The sequence below is a fragment of the Teleopsis dalmanni genome, chromosome 2 (genome assembly GCF_002237135.1).
Source record: "Teleopsis dalmanni isolate 2A chromosome 2, ASM223713v2, whole genome shotgun sequence".
Classification (NCBI taxonomy): Eukaryota; Metazoa; Arthropoda; class Insecta; order Diptera; family Diopsidae; genus Teleopsis; species Teleopsis dalmanni.
The window spans coordinates 182198467-182221068 of record NC_051847.1 but is presented as its reverse complement, the minus strand read 5'-3'; the positions used below and the strand labels follow the sequence as shown (position 1 = coordinate 182221068).

At 28.4% G+C, this 22602-nt stretch overlaps 1 protein-coding gene across 1 annotated transcript in view; it reads left to right on the top strand.

Moving 5' to 3' along the window:
* Positions 1-21671, top strand: part of LOC119676320 (forkhead box protein O-like) — a 297012-nt gene extending 275341 nt beyond the window's left edge. The window contains exons 4-8 of the mRNA XM_038087561.1: positions 18175-18467; positions 20682-20906; positions 21155-21317; positions 21390-21594; positions 21667-21671. Of these exons, the coding sequence (XP_037943489.1) occupies positions 18175-18467; positions 20682-20906; positions 21155-21317; positions 21390-21594; positions 21667-21671 (891 nt within the window). The remainder of the gene's footprint in view (positions 1-18174; positions 18468-20681; positions 20907-21154; positions 21318-21389; positions 21595-21666) is intronic.
* Positions 21672-22602: the final 931 nt, after the last annotated feature.

Sequence of the window (22602 nt, the reverse complement as noted above, 5' to 3'; positions counted from 1 at the left end):
GTCGCCCATTCCTCCATCAGCTATGGCCAAATGGAAGTCTGGATGACTAGTTAAATTACCCTACGCCAGCAAAAGCCAAGCAGAAGGTAACTCAACTGGTTAAATTACCCTACGCCAGCATAAGCCAAGCAGAAGGTAATTCAACCATTATCACTTCACCCAAACTAGTTCATCCATTCACATGGTGATCGTCAGCAATGGCCAAACGAATCAACATATGCCTGGACCAACTAGTCCGAGCTCCCACTATCATCCCTAATAAAAGTGACTTACCTTGAAGTGAAAGAAATTCCAAATAGAAAGATTTGGCAATTTCGCTGCCCTTTTATTTGAAATTCCTTCCATTACATACAAAAACAATAATTATTTTCAAATAAACAAAGTCCCGTAAATTTGTCAAAACAAATTTCTTATTGTTGTACGCATTGCAATCAAATTCAACAAAAATAACTGCATCACATAAAAAATGCGTGCACAATATTTTTCTTAAATTTGTTTATGCAGACAAACAAGAGAAATAGTTACAACAAATTTAACTAATTTTTATTAGCGGCAAAAAAACTAATCAAAACATATTTTACTTCACAGGGTCATTCGTTTATACAAAATGTTTGTCTCTAATATGAAATTTACAGGGTCATTTGTTTATAATAAAAATGGATGTTACTGTAGGAAAATCTTATTGAATTTAGAAACATTTACTAAGTGAATTTAAAACTCATATTTGACTATTCATTTGATTTGTGGGGTTAAATTTTAGAATAAAATTTGGGCCTTACACTCCCTCCCTACTTCCCCGAAAGTAAAAGCGCGACCACTACTGTTCCCGGGAAACTGAACCGTGCCGGGACATACTACCTGTTAGCTTGACTTCTGTAACGTTGCTTCGGACTTTTGAATACTTTATAAAATTCGTCTTGGGCCGTAGTGACAATCTGATCGTGTTCTAGCGTGTCTTGTAGTTGATTAACAGGATATGGCGGCTGGGGTTCAAGTTCCTTTGATTGTAACGATGATTTGAAATCACTTTGCGAATGACTCTGTGGCATTTGCGACGATGATTCTGAACTTGTAGAAGTTGGTAACAATGGACGATTGACATGTGATGACTCTGGTACTATCGTTAAACGTTGTGGCAGTGTTGGACGTGATGATAAATCATGCTCTTCGATTTGACGCTTTTGTTCTCGTGATTGTTGTACATCTTGTATTTGCAGTTGTAGGTTTACGTGATCTTGTATAGAATATGCATTGGAAATTCGATGTTTACTAAGTCCTGGTTTATTTTCTTCGATAGGCGTAACGTGTTGCGGAACTTGCTGTGGTTGTATTTCATGCGCTTGCACTTGCTCTGGTATTACTTGGATTGGATGAAATACTTCTGGATTTTGTTTGATATATCTAGGACGTTGTTGTCGTTGTGCCTTTTGTATTTGAGTTTGTGATTCTTGACGATCTTGTGTGTATCGCTGTAGACTAAATACTTTCGGATTTTCTTCGATATGTTTTAAATTTCGCTGACGTTGTACTTCTGGGATTTGGAACTCTTGTATCTCTTTGTTTGCTTTTGGATCATGCGATGGTGGTACAAGGCATTTACATGGCGCTTGCACTTGTAAATTTTCTCGCAGTTTTACTGAATGCTTGTCTGGGTAAATCTGACATTGTGTGCTTTGTATTATACTTGGCTTGGATAGTAATGCTGTCTTTGAAGTTGCAATTTTATTTACTTTTGCTGCTGTTTGCTTATCTATCGACTGGTTACGTTGTTGGTTACTTTGCTGCTGGTTCCGGACAGGTGATACGGGGCTTAGACTATAGATATCTTCAACTCGTACTGACGTCATGGACATGAGTCTCATTGTATTCTGTAATGGCATCGTTGGTGGATACTGGACCACTGTACACCTGTGGATAGTTTCTTCTTGAACACGGTCTCGACTCACTTTGTGCTGTGTTGTGTGAAGTTCTTCAAATTCATCAGCAAGTGTTGTTAATTCCTCTATACTTGCGAAGTCTTGATGTTTGATGTACATTTTGTAGTTTGCATTCATGTTGCGATATATTCGCTCTAATTGCGAATCTGGATTTAGGCAAGCTTGTCGCATTAAATTTTGAATGTCGATAAAATAATCCCTGAATTTTTCCTTTGGTTTATGAAGCCGCAATCGTACCTCATCTTCTAATTTCTCAAAATATCTAGAGGAAATGAAAAATTTCAGGAAGTCGACTTTGAAATTTGTCCATAGCTGCCAATGCTTATTATTACAGCGATGCCACATTAGTGCCTTATCTTCAAGAAGTATAGGCATCATCTTGGGAACTAGATTTACGTTAATAGCGTAAACATCTGCTAGTTCTTCTATTCTTTCTATGAACCCCAATGGATTCTTTCCTCCGTCGTAACGTACCGACCACTTCCTTATCTGTTCTAGGTCATGAGCATATGATGAGGCCATGATTGACATGAGGCATTTAATCTTTGGCCGTCTTGGGTTTATATTTTCATTTGTGGTAACGTTAGCTTGTGTTATTCAGTATGATGATAAAATCATAATTTTCCGGTTTACATTGTTTTACTCCTTGTATTCTTGCGACAAATTCTGCTAGTCCCTCTGAAACTCAGTCCCTGCTCGGGCGCCACTTGTAACGACCTTTTCCCGGCCCTATCTATAGCTGGGGTATACTCAGCGAGTATACCAGGGTTCGTTATAAGAAAATTTATCTAAGTAAAATAATAGAGACACTTCTGTTTAAAGTAGCGTTTATTATTTAACAAAAAATAAGAAAATATAATCAATTTGTGGAAAGCGATGTTGAAAATGTTGCTAATGATGTAGAATGTTGTAATGATGTTGTAGACGGTGTAGCATGTTGTAAAATGTTGTATGGTGTTATAAATGTTGTAACGATGTTGTAAACGGTGTAGGATGTTGTGAAATGTTGTATGATGTCATAAACGCTGTCACGATGTTGTAAACGGTGTAGAATGTTGTGAAATGTCGTATGACGATTGCTTGTAGTGGTGCGCAAGTTGCTAACCTTGAAGTGAAAGAAATTCCAAAAATCTAATCTCTAGAAACTCTAATATCAATATAAAGCAATACCTTTGTCAGCAAAAGCCAGACAAGGGTTCCTTCCTACTGTTACGCCTGGCCACGTCCGTCAGCAATTGCCAAACGCTCGTTGTCCACACGCCTTCTTACAGTGTTGGTGACTCGTCGCCCATTCCTCCATCAGCTATGGCCAAATGGAAGTCTGGATGACTAGTTAAATTACCCTACGCCAGCAAAAGCCAAGCAGAAGGTAACTCAACTGGTTAAATTACCCTACGCCAGCATAAGCCAAGCAGAAGGTAATTCAACCATTATCACTTCACCCAAACTAGTTCATCCATTCACATGGTGATCGTCAGCAATGGCCAAACGAATCAACATATGCCTGGACCAACTAGTCCGAGCTCCCACTATCATCCCTAATAAAAGTGACTTACCTTGAAGTGAAAGAAATTCCAAATAGAAAGATTTGGCAATTTCGCTGCCCTTTTATTTGAAATTCCTTCCATTACATACAAAAACAATAATTATTTTCAAATAAACAAAGTCCCGTAAATTTGTCAAAACAAATTTCTTATTGTTGTACGCATTGCAATCAAATTCAACAAAAATAACTGCATCACATAAAAAATGCGTGCACAATATTTTTCTTAAATTTGTTTATGCAGACAAACAAGAGAAATAGTTACAACAAATTTAACTAATTTTTATTAGCGGCAAAAAAACTAATCAAAACATATTTTACTTCACAGGGTCATTCGTTTATACAAAATGTTTTGTCTCTAATTTGAAATTTACAGGGTCATTTGTTTATAATAAAAATGGATGTTACTGTAGGAAAATCTTATTGAATTTAGAAACATTTACTAAGTGAATTTAAAACTCATATTTGACTATTCATTTGATTTGTGGGGTTAAATTTTAGAATAAAATTTGGGCCTTACAATAGCATCAACTGTCTCATTTCCCTCTATGCCTTTATGACCAGGAATCCAGTACATACAAAGTCTGCGGTTGCAGGCTAGTTTTGCTGTAGCTTCCTTGCATTCTAGAACATTTTTGGATGATGACCAGTAAGATTTGATCGCCTTAATGGCTGCTTGGCTATCCACATAGAAATTTATGGAGTAGTGGCCCTGTAATAATTAATATCGATCATAATAGGAAATATTAAGTGTTAATATGCAAAATACCTATAATATGATCAACCATTAAAATCAATTAATAAAAATCAGAATTTTTTGTAATTCCTTAATATTTGTCCTATTTTTATTTTAAAAAATAGTTTCTTCATTCTATTTAATTTAAATTTAATTAAAAATATATGACGGTATTGAGATTTTTCTTGTATATTAGTTCAAGCTTTTGTCATTTATTAGAAAAAGAATTATAAGTATCTTTCGAATGCAACTCACTTTAATAAAAAAAAATTTTTACTTGTAAATTTACTTTAAAATTAAAATAATTGTTTATACATAATATGTTTATACATTTTATACTTGTATATATTATATATTTAATGTTTCAAAAAAATTTTTATTATATTGTATTTATATGTTATTTCTAATTTTTTTGTATTTTATTCATGTCATTATATACACAAAAATATTAATATATAAATAAAAATAATTATTTATAAGAAAAATAAATAAAATAAAATAAAATAAAAGTAATTATTTATAAAAAGAAAAATAAATCAAATAAAAATAATTATTTATAATAAAAATAAATAAAATAAAAATAATTATTTATAATAAAAATAAATAAAATTAAAATAATTATTTATAATAAAAATAAATTAAATAAAATAAAATAAAAGTAATTATTTATAAAAAAAAAATTAATTCAAATAAAAATAATTATTTATAATAAAATAAATAAAATAAATAAAATAGTTATTTATAGTAAAAGTAAATAACATAAAAATAATTATAACTAGAAGTAATTATTAATATATAATATTATGGTATTAATATATAATACATAATAAATATTAAGATGAAATAGTTTTTTGTATAATAAATTTTATCGTTTATAAAATTAAATGTATAAAATGCACTTATAATTTAAATATCAAATCAGTGAATCAGTGATTAGTAAGTATACTACGAGTATATATTTCTATCGTTTAATATATATGAATCAGAATAATATTCCCAGAAATGTTATTCAACACCACATTTGAACTGAAATACTTACACTATGACTACCATTCCCAGTAACGAAAACTACTACCCAGTAGTGGCTGGCCCGTTTAGCTAACGCATTCATTTACTATAACTATATATTTGTATCTTAATAATAATAATAATAAAATTGAAATGGCAACTCTGTGCACCGCATGCTTAATGTCTGAGTACAAAGTCCAGTTTAATAGTTTTTAAGCCAAAAATTATTTAAATAATTTGTAAATGAAAAAACTTTAAAATACTCTTCGGTAAAAAATATTTTGTGATTAATTAATTTTTAATCTAAAAAATTTTTTTTAAATATTTAGATTGTGTAAAATTCTCGCGAATGAATTCTTAAACAATTTGAATATATTTTGTAAAACTTTTTAACAAAAATATAGAAAAAAATTATAAATTTAAAGAAAAAAAATTAAATAAAAATAGTTGCATTCTTTTTCATATCCGCTTCCTGTGCAAGTAATCCGCTGTATTTGTCGTATGCCTTAATCTATCGATGGGCGCCTAAGCGTCTTCAGTGTTTACGATTAATCGAAATTTTATGCTACCAAAGAATTCAATGCGTGCTGGTTGGTGTATATAAAAAGATAATGAATTAAGGAGAAGAAGAAGAAGAAGAAAAGTAAAAACTGAAAATGTTTTACAAAGTTTCAAACTTCGTTTTCGCGATACTAATCCATATCACTGGTGTGCACAGTTACTGTCGCGAGATATGTCACTCATATCCTTCTCGTATCTCCAACCTTTTTAATGCGTTAAGTTTTACTGTTGCAGAGATAGTTTTTCGCGTTTTTGCTGGTGGTTATTTCTTACTTCTTACAATATTCATTCAGAAATTCATAAAATTTCTCTTTTTGCTGAAATTTTTAACTTTTTTACATATTTCGAAGTAGTTCGAATTTTATGAGGCGGGTGTAATTTTTGTGTTCGTCTTTTATTTGCAAGGGGAAGAATGAAAAACTTTTGCAATTTCATGATATGGCATCATCATTATGATTATATGCTTCTTAGTGTACTTTCCAATACTTCGGGTGTTTTTTTTTTTTTTGAGTTCTGAAGGTTATTTTTTTAATATTGTTGTAATCATTTGTGTACACTTTAAAAAATTTATATTAAATTAATAGATTTTATATTGTATTATTTTATATTATATTATTTATAATACAGTATTTTATTATTATTATGTTGAGGCTAGTTGAGTCAGTGCACTTGTGCACTGTTACTCCCTATTAACTGCGAGGTTTCTTCATAACCCGTCTCTACGCCTTAACTGGCTTATTGTTTATCACTTCATCAAACTAAGTGATAATTTACCTCAGATCTGCATGCCTCCCCGAGGAGTCTGTAACCATTATGAGATTCCATAACGCAGTGTTGGTTTTAATTGATCGGATAATCTTGATGTTATTCATCCTAATGTACCGTGGTACCTTGAAAAGTCTTCTTAAAGCCTGGCTTTGTGCATTTCTAGCTGGGAAATAGTAGTGTTTGGGGCCTCGCTAAACGCTACATATCCATACAGAAGTAACGGTCGAAATATTTGGTTATATAACAGCTCTCTGTTATTAGCATTGAGATTTTTATTTTTCAATAGCGGTTAGAGGTGATATTAAATTATTTTAAATTATGTATATTATTTTATGTCATATTCTTTTTTCTTATATTGTTTTATATTATATTATTTTACTTTATATTATTTTGTATTATATTATTTTATTTATCTTAACTTTTAATTAAAGTATGAGAATGATTTAACCATTAAATCATTAAATTAAAAACAAGTGTTTTTAATTATTTTAATAACATGAAAATAAAATATAATTACAACCTTTTAAAATAAAGATTTTTAATATAAATGCCAACCGATATTGTAGATTAGAAGACAAAAAAGATATTGCTTACTTGAACTCACTTTCTTAAGTTCCTATATGAGATCTCTAATGTATTATGCCCTATTTAATCAATGGAATGCATTAATGGAATTTCCTATTTAATCAAAATATAATGATTTACATTATTCAGAATAGAAGTATCTCTATTTAAATTCTTTAGTTGTAATATTTTTACCTAGAAAATATTGAAGTTTTTCTTTTAGTGTAGCATTTTGAAAGTAACATTATTAAATATCTATTTAGATGTTATATAAAAAAAAGTTTCAATATTTTTCTTTATTGTCTTTCAATTGTTCGGTCTATATGGCTAGGCGTAATGAATCCTAATAAAACTTTCTTTATGACTTTTTCGCTGGTACTTATGTTAAGTTTAATGAACTTAAATGTAATGTGCAAACAAACTAAATCAGTTAGCTTTGTATACTTTTGTAGTTAATGTTTAATATTGAACAGTGAAAATATATCAATTTATGATATAGATACAAAATAAAAGTCAAATTATAATTTTCACGTTATTATAGCTAAGAATATAATCGTAGGTTAGGTTCGAAAGGCGCGTGCTGACCGTTGTCAGCACTTCCACTCGGAGGTATATATTGCCCATTGTGATGTCCTCAAAAAATTTTGCCGGGAGGCGAGTTGCTAACCTTTGTAATCCTTGTGAAACCATTTGGTTTTCCAAATGAAGTTGAGGAGATCCGATAAGTTTGCTTTCGTTATCTCTTCCAAGCCAGTGAAAAAGCCAGGTTGATAGATTCTACCTCCTCTTCATATATATAGATATAGTCATAAGTTTGTAAAGGTGTTTGTAATAAGGAGACGAAGAAATCGTACAAACAGGCCGATATGATTGACTTAGTTATGCTAATGAAATAATAAATATATTTACCAAGGTCTTTGATGTTATAGTAACTCAAGGTACTTAATTTACAGAAACAGCTTTCCAAACATGCTTCCCTTCACTCATATAAGCTACGTCATCACTCTATGTAACATTCTACGTTTGCTTTAAATATGGATTAAATATAGTTTGTGGTTGTAGCTACTCGAAAATCCCGAAGCCATAGGGATATGGAACATACTATTCTATATACAACTACTCTATCTAAGGTTACTTAAATTTCAAAATGCTTTTAGCTGAGCATCAAATTCTCGCATCCATACGTTAGTAGTAGTAAGACTATAGTTTTCTATGGTAGTGCATATAGGTTATGTATATATGGTGGTGTGGTGAAAATAGTTCCACACCTCATCATATTCGATAAAACAAAATTGTTGAAATCAAGCTTAAAAATATGAAGTTTAGTCAGTCATAAACTTTATTAGCACTTTTAAAATTAAGGAGTATACGTTAAAATTTTTATTAACTCAAATAATAGTCAAAAAGAAGAAAAGTGTTATTTTCTTTCAATCTGTTCAGATATCTGTAATGCGCAAAAAGGCCTCAAAAAAAAGGTTGAAATATTTACCCTAAAAATTTAATAAGAACATTTTGCATACGGCAGAGTTGTGGATTGTCTGCGTTGGTGGCGTTAAAATTGTAAACCAATTTGTGTTAATTGGTCTAGAAATGCTCCAAACTTTTGTTTAGTTAAGACCGAACGTGAGAAACATCTTTGCTAGCGTTTGTTTATGAACGAACAGCGCAGATATTGATTTGAGTAATCAAAGCAACAAATTAAATTCTTAAATACAAACGTTTACCGCACAATTGCATGTATATAGGTATAAGTATATATAAGTTCGAAATGAAATACATAAATATTTTTTTCTTTTTATAGTTAATCTAAAATTTATATCTCATTTTAACATCTAAATGCGATTTTTTTTTTGCTTCAGAGCTTTAGTACTGTTGAGTGCTGAGAATTCCGGCAGCTGTTAAACGTACTTTTGCGATTTTTTTCACAGATTGCAAATGTATTTGCCTGCCAAAAGGTGCAGCTGAAATTTCACGATGAAAAATGTTAGTTGCTATATAAATTTTAACACAACTTAAGCACCGTATAGATACTAACATTTCTGTTAGAGTTATATTAAAAAATATAAATGAAAAAAAAAAAAAAAAAAATTAAGTCGAAAAAAATCTCTATAAAATGTCATGTTACTGTGAACACTCACTTTACCTTCAATTGCAACGCTTTACAAATTGTGCTTTTATTTTATTGTCATTATTATTATTATTATAATTTAATTTTTTTACTTTTATTTTTTTATGATAACTAACATTTAAAAATGTGGTGGTCACTGCCAGTGATTTTTTCCGCACGATAACCACCCACAAGATGTCAACGTTGGCATTTGTGATTATTGCATGGTTACTTCGACTTTGTGCAATTTTTGTATAGAATTTTGCACGCCACTAATGAAGCGATTTCCCATTAATTTTAATATTTTTTTTTTCATTTAAATTTTATTTTTTTTTTATATTACGAATTGGGTTTATTGTAGGCGGCAACCCAACTACAGCTGTTCAATTAGTATTTAAACGAGTATGGTTATAATATGAAATTTCTCTTATTCTTTATTTCGGCAATTTTTTTTTTTTTTTACCAGCGTTTATCATTTCCGCTATCTAATTTTAACCTAATTAACTCTCATTAATTAAAATCGAGTTAATCGAGTAAAATTAACCTCATTAGCAGACATTCAGGCGTAACTCACCTCGTACTTAATCATAACTAAACATGTGCCGAGTACCGACTGCCGAGTGCCGTATCTACTTTTTTTTTTCTCCTTTTGGGTGTTAAAGTTGTTAATCAAACTTCACCGATAAAAGTTTATCAATTTCTCTCTGCAGTCGAATATATTGTTAATAACTTAATTTTTTTTCTTTCTTTCTAAATTTTATATATACTTAATATTTATAGCACTGCGCTTAAACCTATCAATTCTTATCAAATATAGTACGATTTGCTTATCGGCCACACGACCAAACTGCCTTGTGTGAATGGCCTTTTAGTTTCAATTTAGTGCTGATAAGCCGCTTTTTTTTATAGATCATTAGTAGTTTTCAGCTTTATTTGATATTATTTATTTTTATAATTTTTGAGTACATTTTTATATTGGAACCTAGTTTCTGACAGCGCACGTGTAATACTTTTTACATAGATATGCATTAGAAAATATATTTAATTATTTACATGTTTATATATATTTTTATATAAACGAAAAGTTTTAGATTGCCCTAAATTATTTTGGGTTTGCTTATAAAATATTTACAGAAATAAATTTCTGATTTGTAAACATTTTTGAAATTTTTGATACATTTATTTAGTTTTTAATTTAAGCATTTGATAACGACTTTGAAAGCTTCGCATTCAGTATTAAAATTAAACAAATTTTTTTTAAACCTTATACAACGTATACATTTTAAATCACTAAAAGAAAAGTAGTAGTTAAAGGTAGTAAAAGAATGTAGTTAAGGTAAATCGGTTGGCTGACATCACACTCATTTGGGCTCCTGTATATAGGAATATCGAAGGGAACGAGAAAGTTGATAGTTTAGCGCGCTCTGTTGCTTCCCTGGATATGTCCCTGATGGCACCGGTTTATATTATCCTAGAGACCATTAAGAGAAGTATCTACTTCTACTTTCCTTAAAATGTCAATAACAGTTGGAAAGCACTCAAGTCATGTGCAACTTCCAGGTTTACATGGTCTACCTATAATAAAATTAATTTCTCGGAACTTATCAAAAGAGATCGTGTTAACACTACAAGTCTTACTGCAGTTCTTTCTGGTCATTGGTGTATAGGAAACAACGCAGAGAAACTGCACATTCTTCATAATTCTCACTGCAGAAGTTGTGAAAACCCGCAGGAAAAAGAACCCATAATATATTTTCTCTGTGAATGCCCGGCTTTGGCAATCAAAATAAATAGGTTCTTAGGAATATAATTTTTAGATTAATTAATCAGATTAATCTTATTTATTTATTTATTTAAAAATTAAATTTAATTATAAGTTAACAGTAGACTATGGCAACTAACGGTCTTAAGTGTTATTGTGTTTTTTATTTTCTGTTGTGAGTAAGAATCGTTTAGTTAAGGATAGGTCATGGTCGAGTTGGGAAAACCATGGTTCATAATTGTATTGTATTGGGAGAAACTAGGTTTATTAAAATATTGAAATCAATGTATGATAAAGAAATCTTATATATAAACAAAAAAAAAGAAAGCTTTTAGTAACAGAACTATTTCTTTAAGATTCTATAGCTGATCTAAAAGACGAACTCTGAAAAGATAACATCGAAGAATTAATAATTTACTACTATTATTTTTTGTTCTTTAGTGATTCTGAGAAAAATTCCTTTTTCCTTAAAGATGCCTACTGCGCTGATAAAAGTCATCACCAATATCAATATCATTAATGGCGCAACGATTCCAGTTGAATCTTGCGATGATAAAGTATATAAGTATATTTAAGATAAGACCTTTTTAAACATGTGATTCAATTAAAAATTAATTTTTACTATAAGCTTGAAATAGTATAGGAGTAACTGTCTTAGTTCTTTAATGGAAAAATGCGTAATTAAATCAGATGTTATATTCATATGATGTCCACTCATATCAGCCAGGGTATCGAATCGGAACCGAACCGAAAACCGAAAAATATATCCGCTCCGATATATTTGCTGGAGCGATAACCGAATTATATTATTTTGTTCTGAACTTGAACGGAAAAAATGTCAGTTCTAAGCCCTGATATCAGCCTTACCAAAATCTTACTGTATACAATAATTTCTATTATTTTTCTCTTTAAATTGTTAAATTATTAAATGAATTATAATATCAGAATAATATTACCGATACTAAAATCAATATGGAAAAATTTGATGAAACCACAACGATTATAGTACATATTATAAAAATATTTAATTCGCTATCAAATTAAGTAATTAATTGATTAAGTAATTAATTAATAATAGAAAATACCTTTGCATATAAATTTCATATTTAGTTTGCTTAATTGTCTACATCCAAATTTCTTTAAATAATCCGACATGCGACTTCTGCCCTTTGGCAACTAAATGCTCACCCACGATTGCTAAATGATGACATCACAAATGCCTTCCAAAAAGATATATTAAAGTGTTTGGATTTATAATTCAACAAACGAGACTTCATACAAATGTATCGACATTCAAATCAATTACTTTTAAACATTTTCTACATATTAATTTTTGGCTTTGGCTGTTGTATTTAATTTTTCTTTTTGGTGCGGAACATTTTAGTGAAGCCATGTGCTATGTGCTTGTCGGCACCTACAAAAAACAAATAAAAACAAAAAACAAAAAAAAAACGAATATAATATATTAAAAAAACTACATATATATACATTTATATATATATGAATATTATGTGAGTACAACAAATTACTAAGGCAATGAAACAGATATGAGCCCATTTATAGAATTGGCTCTGGTCACATACGCAGATACATTACAATCGCTTTCGTATGAAATATGCATATTTGATATGCTGACAAGCGGCACAAGCTCGTATAATTCATAGCAGCGCATATACAATTTTTATATGTTCAAATAAGGGACAAACCGTAACTGTGGAAGTTGGGCAAAGTTTCCAAAGATACTGCAATTGTATACAAAGAAAAAACATCGCATATTAAATAAATTAAGTTTATTCACTGGAATAATTACTCATATGAACTGTGAAGATGTGAGTCAGTCATTTGGGTGCCCAGTGATAGCGTTCAATTCACATAGTAGAAAAATATTTAATAATATTATAAGAAACTTTCTAGATATTTTATTTGTATCTTTGCGCCTTACACTGTAATACTTTAATGAAAGGTAGAAGCTTTAAAATGAATTACTTTCCATCAAAGTGATAAGGTCTTTTATTAAGAGATTATTGAAACATATTGCTGATATTGAAAACTACATGCAAATTATATTTTTTATATTTTTGTTATGAATTTGTAAACCTAATAAGTTTTATATATAATTATTATTAGATAAAATTGTGAGTTGGTGTTTCATAAAAAGTAAGAGCAATAAAAACACGGTTATACAAAACTAGAGTCGATTACTATTTAATTACTTATCGAGATCCAGCGATCGTCAATGGTCGTCTTCCTTTGTAGTGCGCCAATTTTCAACAAGTTTTTCAAAAATTTTGATATAAGTATATGTTTAATAGACTTCACAAAGTCGAAGTTTGCTGCTAAGTCTACAATCGTCGCTTAGTTTAAGTACTTTAACAAAAAATGCTACCCTAGCCCTAAATCTTACAATTTAGGAGTTTATACTAAGAAGATAATATATTCATCATTGAATGCTTGTCTTAAAAACTCGTTAATTTTCCTGACAAGCTAATATGTAGTATAGTCTCTCATTAAATCCAATACTTATTCGGAGCATATTCACTCATATAACGTTGTTTCTGACTCTGTTCCGATAGCTATTATCAGTAACATTTCTAATTTCTTTTTTTTTAAAGGGTGGGGCACCAATAGATGAATAAAATTATCTGTATCTTGTGACATCATTTTTATATTGCTAAAACTACTAATACATAAATAATGTGTAACATGGTCGGTTTGCGAATTATTAACTTATAAAGGAATGGTATTATATGACGGATATAATATTATCTATTTGCGAATACTTACATATATTAATAAAAAAAAACCCTGTATACATCTATAAATAATGCTATTTTAGTACTTATTTAATTGACCAAAAAAACCAGTTATCAGATTTGGACTAAACGCAACGCACCATCTTTAGATAGTAATTCCGCGTGTGGATTTACCCAGTACTTCATCGTGTTCCATCAACTTTATCACTCCATCCGACACTACGTATTCCCCTATGTATTCTTTCTTCGACTGTCACTTTCCACATCTTTTTCGCTGTAGTATCGACATCTCCTTACTCAGCCATATTGACGTCATAACTCCCACAGCAAAGTCGCTGAATGTGGTAAAAGACGTTCAGTTTGTGATTTATTCGGCTGTGGTACTTTTCTGGAAAGAACGAAGTGCTGTTTCATAAATTTGTAATGCCATTCATATTTCTGCGTCATACAGAACCATAGGTGGAATTAGCAACCTATAGAATATAAGTTTTGTGGGTCTAGAAAGAACTCTATATTTCAATTGCCCACTAAATCCGTGACTGTATCTATTAGAAATGGTAATTTTTTGTCTTATATCCATAGTATCAGTATTGTTGATGATTACGACAGGTCCCAACAAAATAGATACAATCATTAACAGCTTCGAAAGTATAGTTGCCAATAACCAGCTTGGCATCCAAGTGATTTTCAGTTGAGCTGACATATACTTTGTTTTGCCCTTACTTACAGCTAAGCCCATTTTATAGATTCCTTGTCGTTAGCAGCAAAGCCAAGCAGTAATATCACGCTTACCACGCATTAAGCGTCATATTTGCATCTGTAATGATCATTTTTAATTAATTTTAGAAATTTTATAATAAATTCTTATTAGAAATATAAATTATATAAATATTTATATTTCTATTCTATATAAAAGCTTTATTTGCTTACATACATGCAGTACAAAACGAGTAGATACAAATTTCTTGAAATATATTGAATAATTACGATAGAAAAAAACTTATTATATCTGCGGATGTAAAAGAGGGTAGTGGTGTAGTTAACTGCTGTGAATGAAATCGTTTGTCCTACATTTGAATTAACGTACCAACGCATCGTCTTGGTGATTTATTTCTGCTTTACAAGTTTTTTCTTCTTATATTTTATATCCTTGAGTACCCCAAAAAATTTGCTACGCAGAACTAAAGAAACTCAACAGCAACGGAAATAAAATTGGCCCTAATAATCCATACAATCGTTACTTAAATTAAAACTGCTCAACATGAATATTCATTGAACTGTATACTTTATGTAATAAAATATATTTTATTATTAGATACTTGTATCATATTTTGTGCCATGCATTAAAGATTAAAAAAATCTTAATAAATAACGTTTTATATTTAATGGTATTTACGAGTTTTATTCATAAATTCACTTAAAGTTTATAATAAAACTTTATAAAATCTAAAAAAAAACATAAAAATATTTAATGCAACTTTTTCTAAATATAATTTATTTTATAGATTAATAAATTGTTTGTAAAATTTATTTATATTATATCCGTTATATAAATTTGTAATTAATATATAAATTTCATATATAAACATATAGTTAATTCTTATAATTCCTATAAGAACTCTAAGACAGTTGCAAATAATTTCCATAAACTTTATCGGATGACAATCACTCAACTATATACCAGATTTTCTTATGAAGTACAAAAAATTATGTACGGAGTTACCATAATCACAAATATATATAAATATGTATTATATTTGTAATATAAAATAATACATAAATAATATATATATAAAATAATATATTTTATTTGTTACAGAGTAAATCTAGCACCTTATGTCTTTTCTTATCCATAAAAGTACGAATAGCTTGGTTCCATGTATTACTTTGTTTGTTTTAAACCATGAAATTTTACATATTATGCTAAGTATCTTTGAAGGATATCTTCACAGAATCTTTAAGTTTAAGGTGCTACACTTTTTGTGGAAGTTTGTTGTAACTATTGTTGGATTGTTCAAGGGACATTGTTTCTATAAGTAGGAAAAGGAAAAGTTTCAATCCCACTTGTCTAGTCTTTTATTCTCTTTCATTCATAATGGGTTTTTTGAAGTACTTTATCAAAATTTAATAATTTAAATAAAAGAGAGAACTTAGAAATAATTACAAAAAACAAAAGGATTTCAAATTTTTGTTATGGGATTTTCATATTTTCCGTCAAAAATTATGTCGACTTTCTAGACACGTAATCCGAAACATGTAATCTCCAGTGATAAATAATTTGTACTTGGCTTTGAAAATTTGGTGACTAATATCCTTTTATTATACCTATATAAAATCCTCCAAAATAAATTTTTCGAAAGCTATCGGTATTGTCCAAAATTATGAAATGCTTTGTATTTCATACTTTGTATTTATAAATAAATTTATTTTAAGATATTTTATATTTTGTCGTCAGTTTTTTTAACTCTTTATAGATTCTAAGGGTCACTTTTTAAGTCTTCAGCTGTGTTACCCTTTGTTTAACATAAATTTGGCACTACCAAACCTATCTGTTAGCCTAGGAAGCGCAAGATTAACAGTATTTGGGCACGGATTATGCAGCTATTGTACAGTTCCATATGATTTTAGATAGGTTTCTGTAAAGAATTTGGTGATGGTTACAGATATACTATAAAAGAGGTACTTAAATGAAGTCACAGATTATGTGACATGTAAACTTGTCCTTGGTAAACTTCTTATAAATTCGAGGATGTCATAGTTGAGCATTAAAGCTGATTTTTTCTTTGTTATCTCTATTGCTTTATTTCAACATATATATAATAATGACAGACATATTTTCAATTTCGCTCTCTATATTACTATTGCCCTGCTTAATATTAATCTTCTTATATATGCTAGTATTATACCCCTTCTTTATATTAACTTATTTTAAAAATTAAATTAAAAGCAAAGTTTTCTTAAAATAAAGCTGACAGATTTGATGCCTATTGTTCTTTTTTTTTGTGTTTTATTATAATTAATAATATTCATTAGTTATTTATAATAAATTCTTTATGTCAATGCAAAATAAGATACAAAATATATGTTAAATGGCAGACGGTGTTGCTAAACTCATCTGACATAAGCATTTAAATAAATATGATAAGTTTATGGCAAAAGGATTCACCCACAAAATAAACTAAATCAAGCTCGAAATGACAACGACGAGTAAAAATGACGCCAAGAAAAACTTTTATGAAAAAAATTTACTATGATTTTATGCCGTATATATTTTTAAAATAACTAAATTTAACCCACACATTTAGAGATTTATAAATTGCCAAATTTATATACTCATAGAAATATTCCCATTTACATGAACGATACATGTAAAATTTAGATTTAAAGGGAATCCTTTGCCGCGGTGATAAATGGCGCCAATATGGCACACAACGTTGCTCTTCTGCCCTGCTCTGTGCTACCGAATCGTTATGGTTTTACTTTTATTTTCAGGATTCTCTGAACTTTTTTGAATTTCCCTTTTTTATCTGGTTTTGTTAGGAAGCGAAATGCTACTATGAGATGTCCTTATACAGGTCTGCTATTGCTTTGGAAGTTTTGTTGGAGTACAACAATTGTGCATATATGTACACGTGTGTGAAATAGAAACTAAAGTAAATGGAAAATGAATGGAAAACTCTTAAAAATACAACTAGAATCCCACCTTGAAAACCAAACTGTTGGCTCATCATCATTGAAGGAACGACTCGGAGGGTGAGCTGCGACGACGCGTCTAAAAATGTTGCCATTACAATATAATTTTTTAGTCGTAAACTACAGTCACTTAACACTCATGCCCCCCACCTCTACCGCAGCATATCAATTCAGCAGTTGAACTCATATTTTAGGTATTGAATATGTGATAAAATATGAATTGACAATTTAAGCGCTGCTAACTTCCTTGTTACGCTTGCCAGTCAGTCCAATTAGTAAGAAAGCTCGAACTTCTTATCCTTGAAAAACGATAAAACTGTCGGCAGACAATTGAATGGGCTAAAGAAGACAATTGCTTTCTTATGAAGTTCACAAAAAGCTTAAAATATTGCTTACCATTTGTGTTGTATCAGCGTTGAGATACAAAAATATGGTAAGCCAAAATGGATTCTCAGTGGTAATACTGCTCAAATCTGTACATGGAAAAAAGGGTAAAAATTGCAAATTTAGCAAAAATGGTTAAAGAAAATGATTGTGTGACAATTGATGTCGATTTGATATCTGTACTTTTTCTCCAGACTTTTGTTTCTTTACACAGCGGAAGTAGTTTCCGTTTTTATGAAGTTTATGACATTGTCACAAGTATATTCTTTTTAAAGAATTTAATATTGATTATTTTAACTTAAATTTAAATATTATTTATTTTCTTACTTTTACTAAATTGTTCTTTCTTTTTTTTCAGAATTCAATACGACACAATTTATCCTTGCACAATCGTTTTATGCGAGTACAGAATGAAGGCACTGGAAAATCGTCCTGGTGGATGTTGAATCCTGATGCAAAGCCAGGCAAGTCTGTAAGACGTCGTGCGGCATCAATGGAAACATCGCGTTATGAGAAGCGTCGGGGACGTGCCAAGAAACGTGTTGAGGCTTTGAGGCAGGCCGGTGTTACAGGCTTAAATGATGCTACACCATCGCCAAGCAGTAGTGTTAGCGAAGGCTTAGATCATTTTCCGGAAAGTCCTCTACACAGGTAACTATTAAATTGTTGGTAACTTGTAGTAGTTCTGCATATTCGTTTTACATAGTTTGGCTTTAAAATACAATTTTTTGGTATACAAAAACAAAATGTTTATATAATATATTAAATACAAAAAAAAAATATTTATATAGTTTAAAACATAGAATAAAATAATTTAGAAAAAACAATAAATAAATATAAATATTAATATAAATATAAATATAAATATAAATATAAATATAAATATAAATATAAATATAAATATAAATATAAATATAAATATAAAATAATATAAAATTAAATATAATATAATATAAATATAATATATAATATAAATATATAATAAATAAATATATATATAATAAATAAATAAATATAAATATATATATAATATAAATATAAATATAATAATATAATAAATATAAATATAAATATAATAATAAATTATAAATATAAATATAATATATAATATAATATAAATATAATATATAATAAATAAATAAATATAAATATATAATAAATAAAGAAATATAAATATATAATAAATTAATAAATAAATATATATATAGATATATAATAAATAAATAAATATAAATATATAATAAATAAATAAATATAAATATATAATAAATAAATAAATATAAATATATAATAAATAAATAGATATAAATATATAATAAATAAATAAATATATATATATAATTATTAATATAAATATAAATATAAATATAAATATAAATATAAATATAAATATAAATATAAATATAAATATAAATAATTTGAAAATAAATAAATAAAATTTATTAAAAATAATAAAATATGATTTCATTTTAAAATAAATAAATAAACTTATTTACTTATAATAAATAATTAAATAACATTAATAATCAATATAAAATGAATAAGATAAGTAAGTAAGTAAATAAATAATAATAATTAAGTAAATAAAGGAGATTAAATATGCTCATTAAAAATGAGCAAAATAAATATAATAATAATAAAGTTAATATATAATATATTAATAATAAAAAGTTAAATTAATAAACATAAGTAAAGAAAAAAATATATAAAATAATAAAAAACTGCGAAAAATACCAAATCAAAAACAAAATATTAAAAAAAAAGTAATAGTAATAAAAAAGTAAATAAAATATATGAAACATAATTTATTAAAATAAATTTGACGAATATTAGGAAAATAGAAATAGTAAGAAATAAAAAATAATAAGAAGAAATTATAAAAAATAATAATAAGATTTTATAAAAAATAATAACAAGTAATTAAAAATTAGATGGAATTAAAGAAAGTGAATCAAAAACAAATATTTTACTTTAAATTGACTGAAAAAATCATATTAATTAAATTAGATAAAATTCAGATAAAAATAAATAAATAAATAAAATAGTAAAAAATGATATATGAAATTTGAGTGTGTTTTATATACATATATTTTTTCTAATACCAGAAAATAAAGTACCTCTTAACAAATTTATTTCCCATTTAATCGAATCTTTAAACAACCTTAAAAAATCAAAACAATTTTTATTTTAATAATTGTTTAATAATTATTTTACAATAATTTTTTAATAACTATAAAATTTACAAAAATTATTGACATATGAAAATGTAATAGTATTGTACATCGTTTTATATATAGAAGAATTAATTAACTATGTCAAATTAATGAATAAATAATATATAAATAATTAAAAGATATAAAATATAATTATTAAAAAAACTAATAATAATTTAAAATAATTACAACATTAAAACAAGTTATATAGTATTAAATTAATTTGCTTTAAAAAAATAATTTATCTTGCCATACAATATAGAAACATATAGTTTGTTATTATTAATTTAATATAGTAAATTAAACAAAAATTAAAAATATGTTTTTTTAAATGCACCGATATTTATTAACAACTTTGAGAAATTGGTTTGGAATGTTTAAGTAGTTCAGCATGATAGTTAGTTTCTGCTAATGACACGTTATTCTTACTAACAAGATAATATAGATATCTACTGAAAACTATGTGCCTAATAACTTTTATGAATTCACGCTAAGTACTTTTTAAATAATTAAAAAAACATTTTAAATTAAATTTATCATTCTAAGTTTTAAACTTATATAATTTTATAAAATTTTTATTTAAATTCATATTTTTTATAATTTTATTAATTTATTTATTTTTACAAAATTAAATTTTTATTTTTAACTCAAGTGGTGGTTTTCAATTATCACCGGATTTCCGTCAACGCGCGTCATCAAATGCAAGTTCCTGTGGACGACTTAGTCCAATACCTGCACTACTGGGCTATGAGCCCGACTGGGGTTATCCCGCTGATTATCAAAATTCAACTATGTCGCCAGCACAAGCCAGCACATTGGATCAATTGGCCGGTTCCATGGCGGAGGAGTTGACTTTGCAAAAGGATTTGATGCCAGGGTCAGTTTTTATAATTTTATGTTGTCTTATGTTTTGTATATTTTTAATTTCTATTTTTGTGATATTTAATTTTAAATAATTTAATATTATAAAACTTTAAAGTAAAAATGAAAAATATGTTTGCATGTTTGTAGCTTGTGTAGCATGTATCTAGTTTGGCTACTGTTGATTCTTTATGCGACAGATAAATAAATTGAATTTTTTTTAATTTTTTTTCTTTAAACCAAACGATCATACGGTTGGAGTAGGTTTAGCACTGCCTCAGGCATACCCACACAACCACCACCACCATACCAAGCTCCACAGGTTTATGGTTTGAATGGACCCGTACAACAAGGATATGGTTTACAGGCACAACAATGTTTACTGCATCGCTCACTTACATGCTCTTGCATGCATAATTCACGAGAGGTTGGTTATAAGCTTTACATAATTATTATTATAAGTTTTAATTAATTTTATTTATATTTTTTATGCTTACAGGGCCTTTCACCAAATTCTGTTACAACAACTATGTCACCCGCGTATCCTAATAGTGAACCTTCATCGGATTCTTTAAATACATATAGTAATGTTGTGTTAGATGTTGCTACCGGTGTAACGACTGATAATGGCACCATTTTAATGGTACAACAACAACGGCAGCAACAACCAACACAAACGCAAACAATACACATAAAATTAGAAAGTAAGTACTAAGTCATCGATTGTTGTCATTATACGTAGTGACTTATTTAATTTATTTATTTAAATTTATTAGTTTAAACTAATAATAAGATGAATTCAATTGGGGTCAGTTTCTTTAATAAATTTAATGAGTAATTCCTATATATAGTATGTTAGAACAAATTATATGAAATTAATAATCACATCTGTAAATATTTGTCAAAAGCATGGATATGACTCATCAATTGTTTAGTGATACCAAGGCGTCAAATGCAAATGCTCATCTTTGGACAGTAAATAAACAGGTTCAAATATAAACTTGCTAGACTTTGTTGAGAGAGGTTAATATAGACTGAATTGCTCTTGAAAATACTCACCTGCTATTCTATTCTTTGTTGAGTTGTGTACACTATTTCTTTATCTGTAAAGACGAACAGCTTACGGATTTATTGAACTACTCTTGGCAACACATACTTATTGTTCTAGTATTTATTAAGAGAGGTTAAGAGCATTTGGTATCTCTAAAACCAGGGTGTTCTCGGAATGTAGACCGCACTACTCTTGGAAATGCATAACATTTCCTTTTCAGTCTTTTTTAAATGAAGTAAAGGGCATTTAGTCGTCTCTAAAATCTGGTCCCAGGATGTAGACCAAACTATTCTTGAAAACTATGTTGTATATTCATGTTTTTGTTTACTTGGGTTACATCATCTTTAAATAGTACTTCAAGTATCGTATTATAGTCTTGTGTTTTTTTTTACGTAGATTTCTCATACATTTGCACACAAAAACAGATGTATGCTCTAAAGTTGATATGCAGCTGTATTGAATAGTACAAGTGTTCCTGTGTCATTGAATATTAATACGTTTTCCAACAGGCTTTCTTTTTAAAAAATAATATCGTCTTCTTATTAGATGATATCCAAAACTATATATGACGTAGGCTCAAAATATATTCTTAAATGCTAGGGTCTATAGTTTATATGAGACTACGACTCTCATATAAACTTGAAAGCAACTCGAAACATAC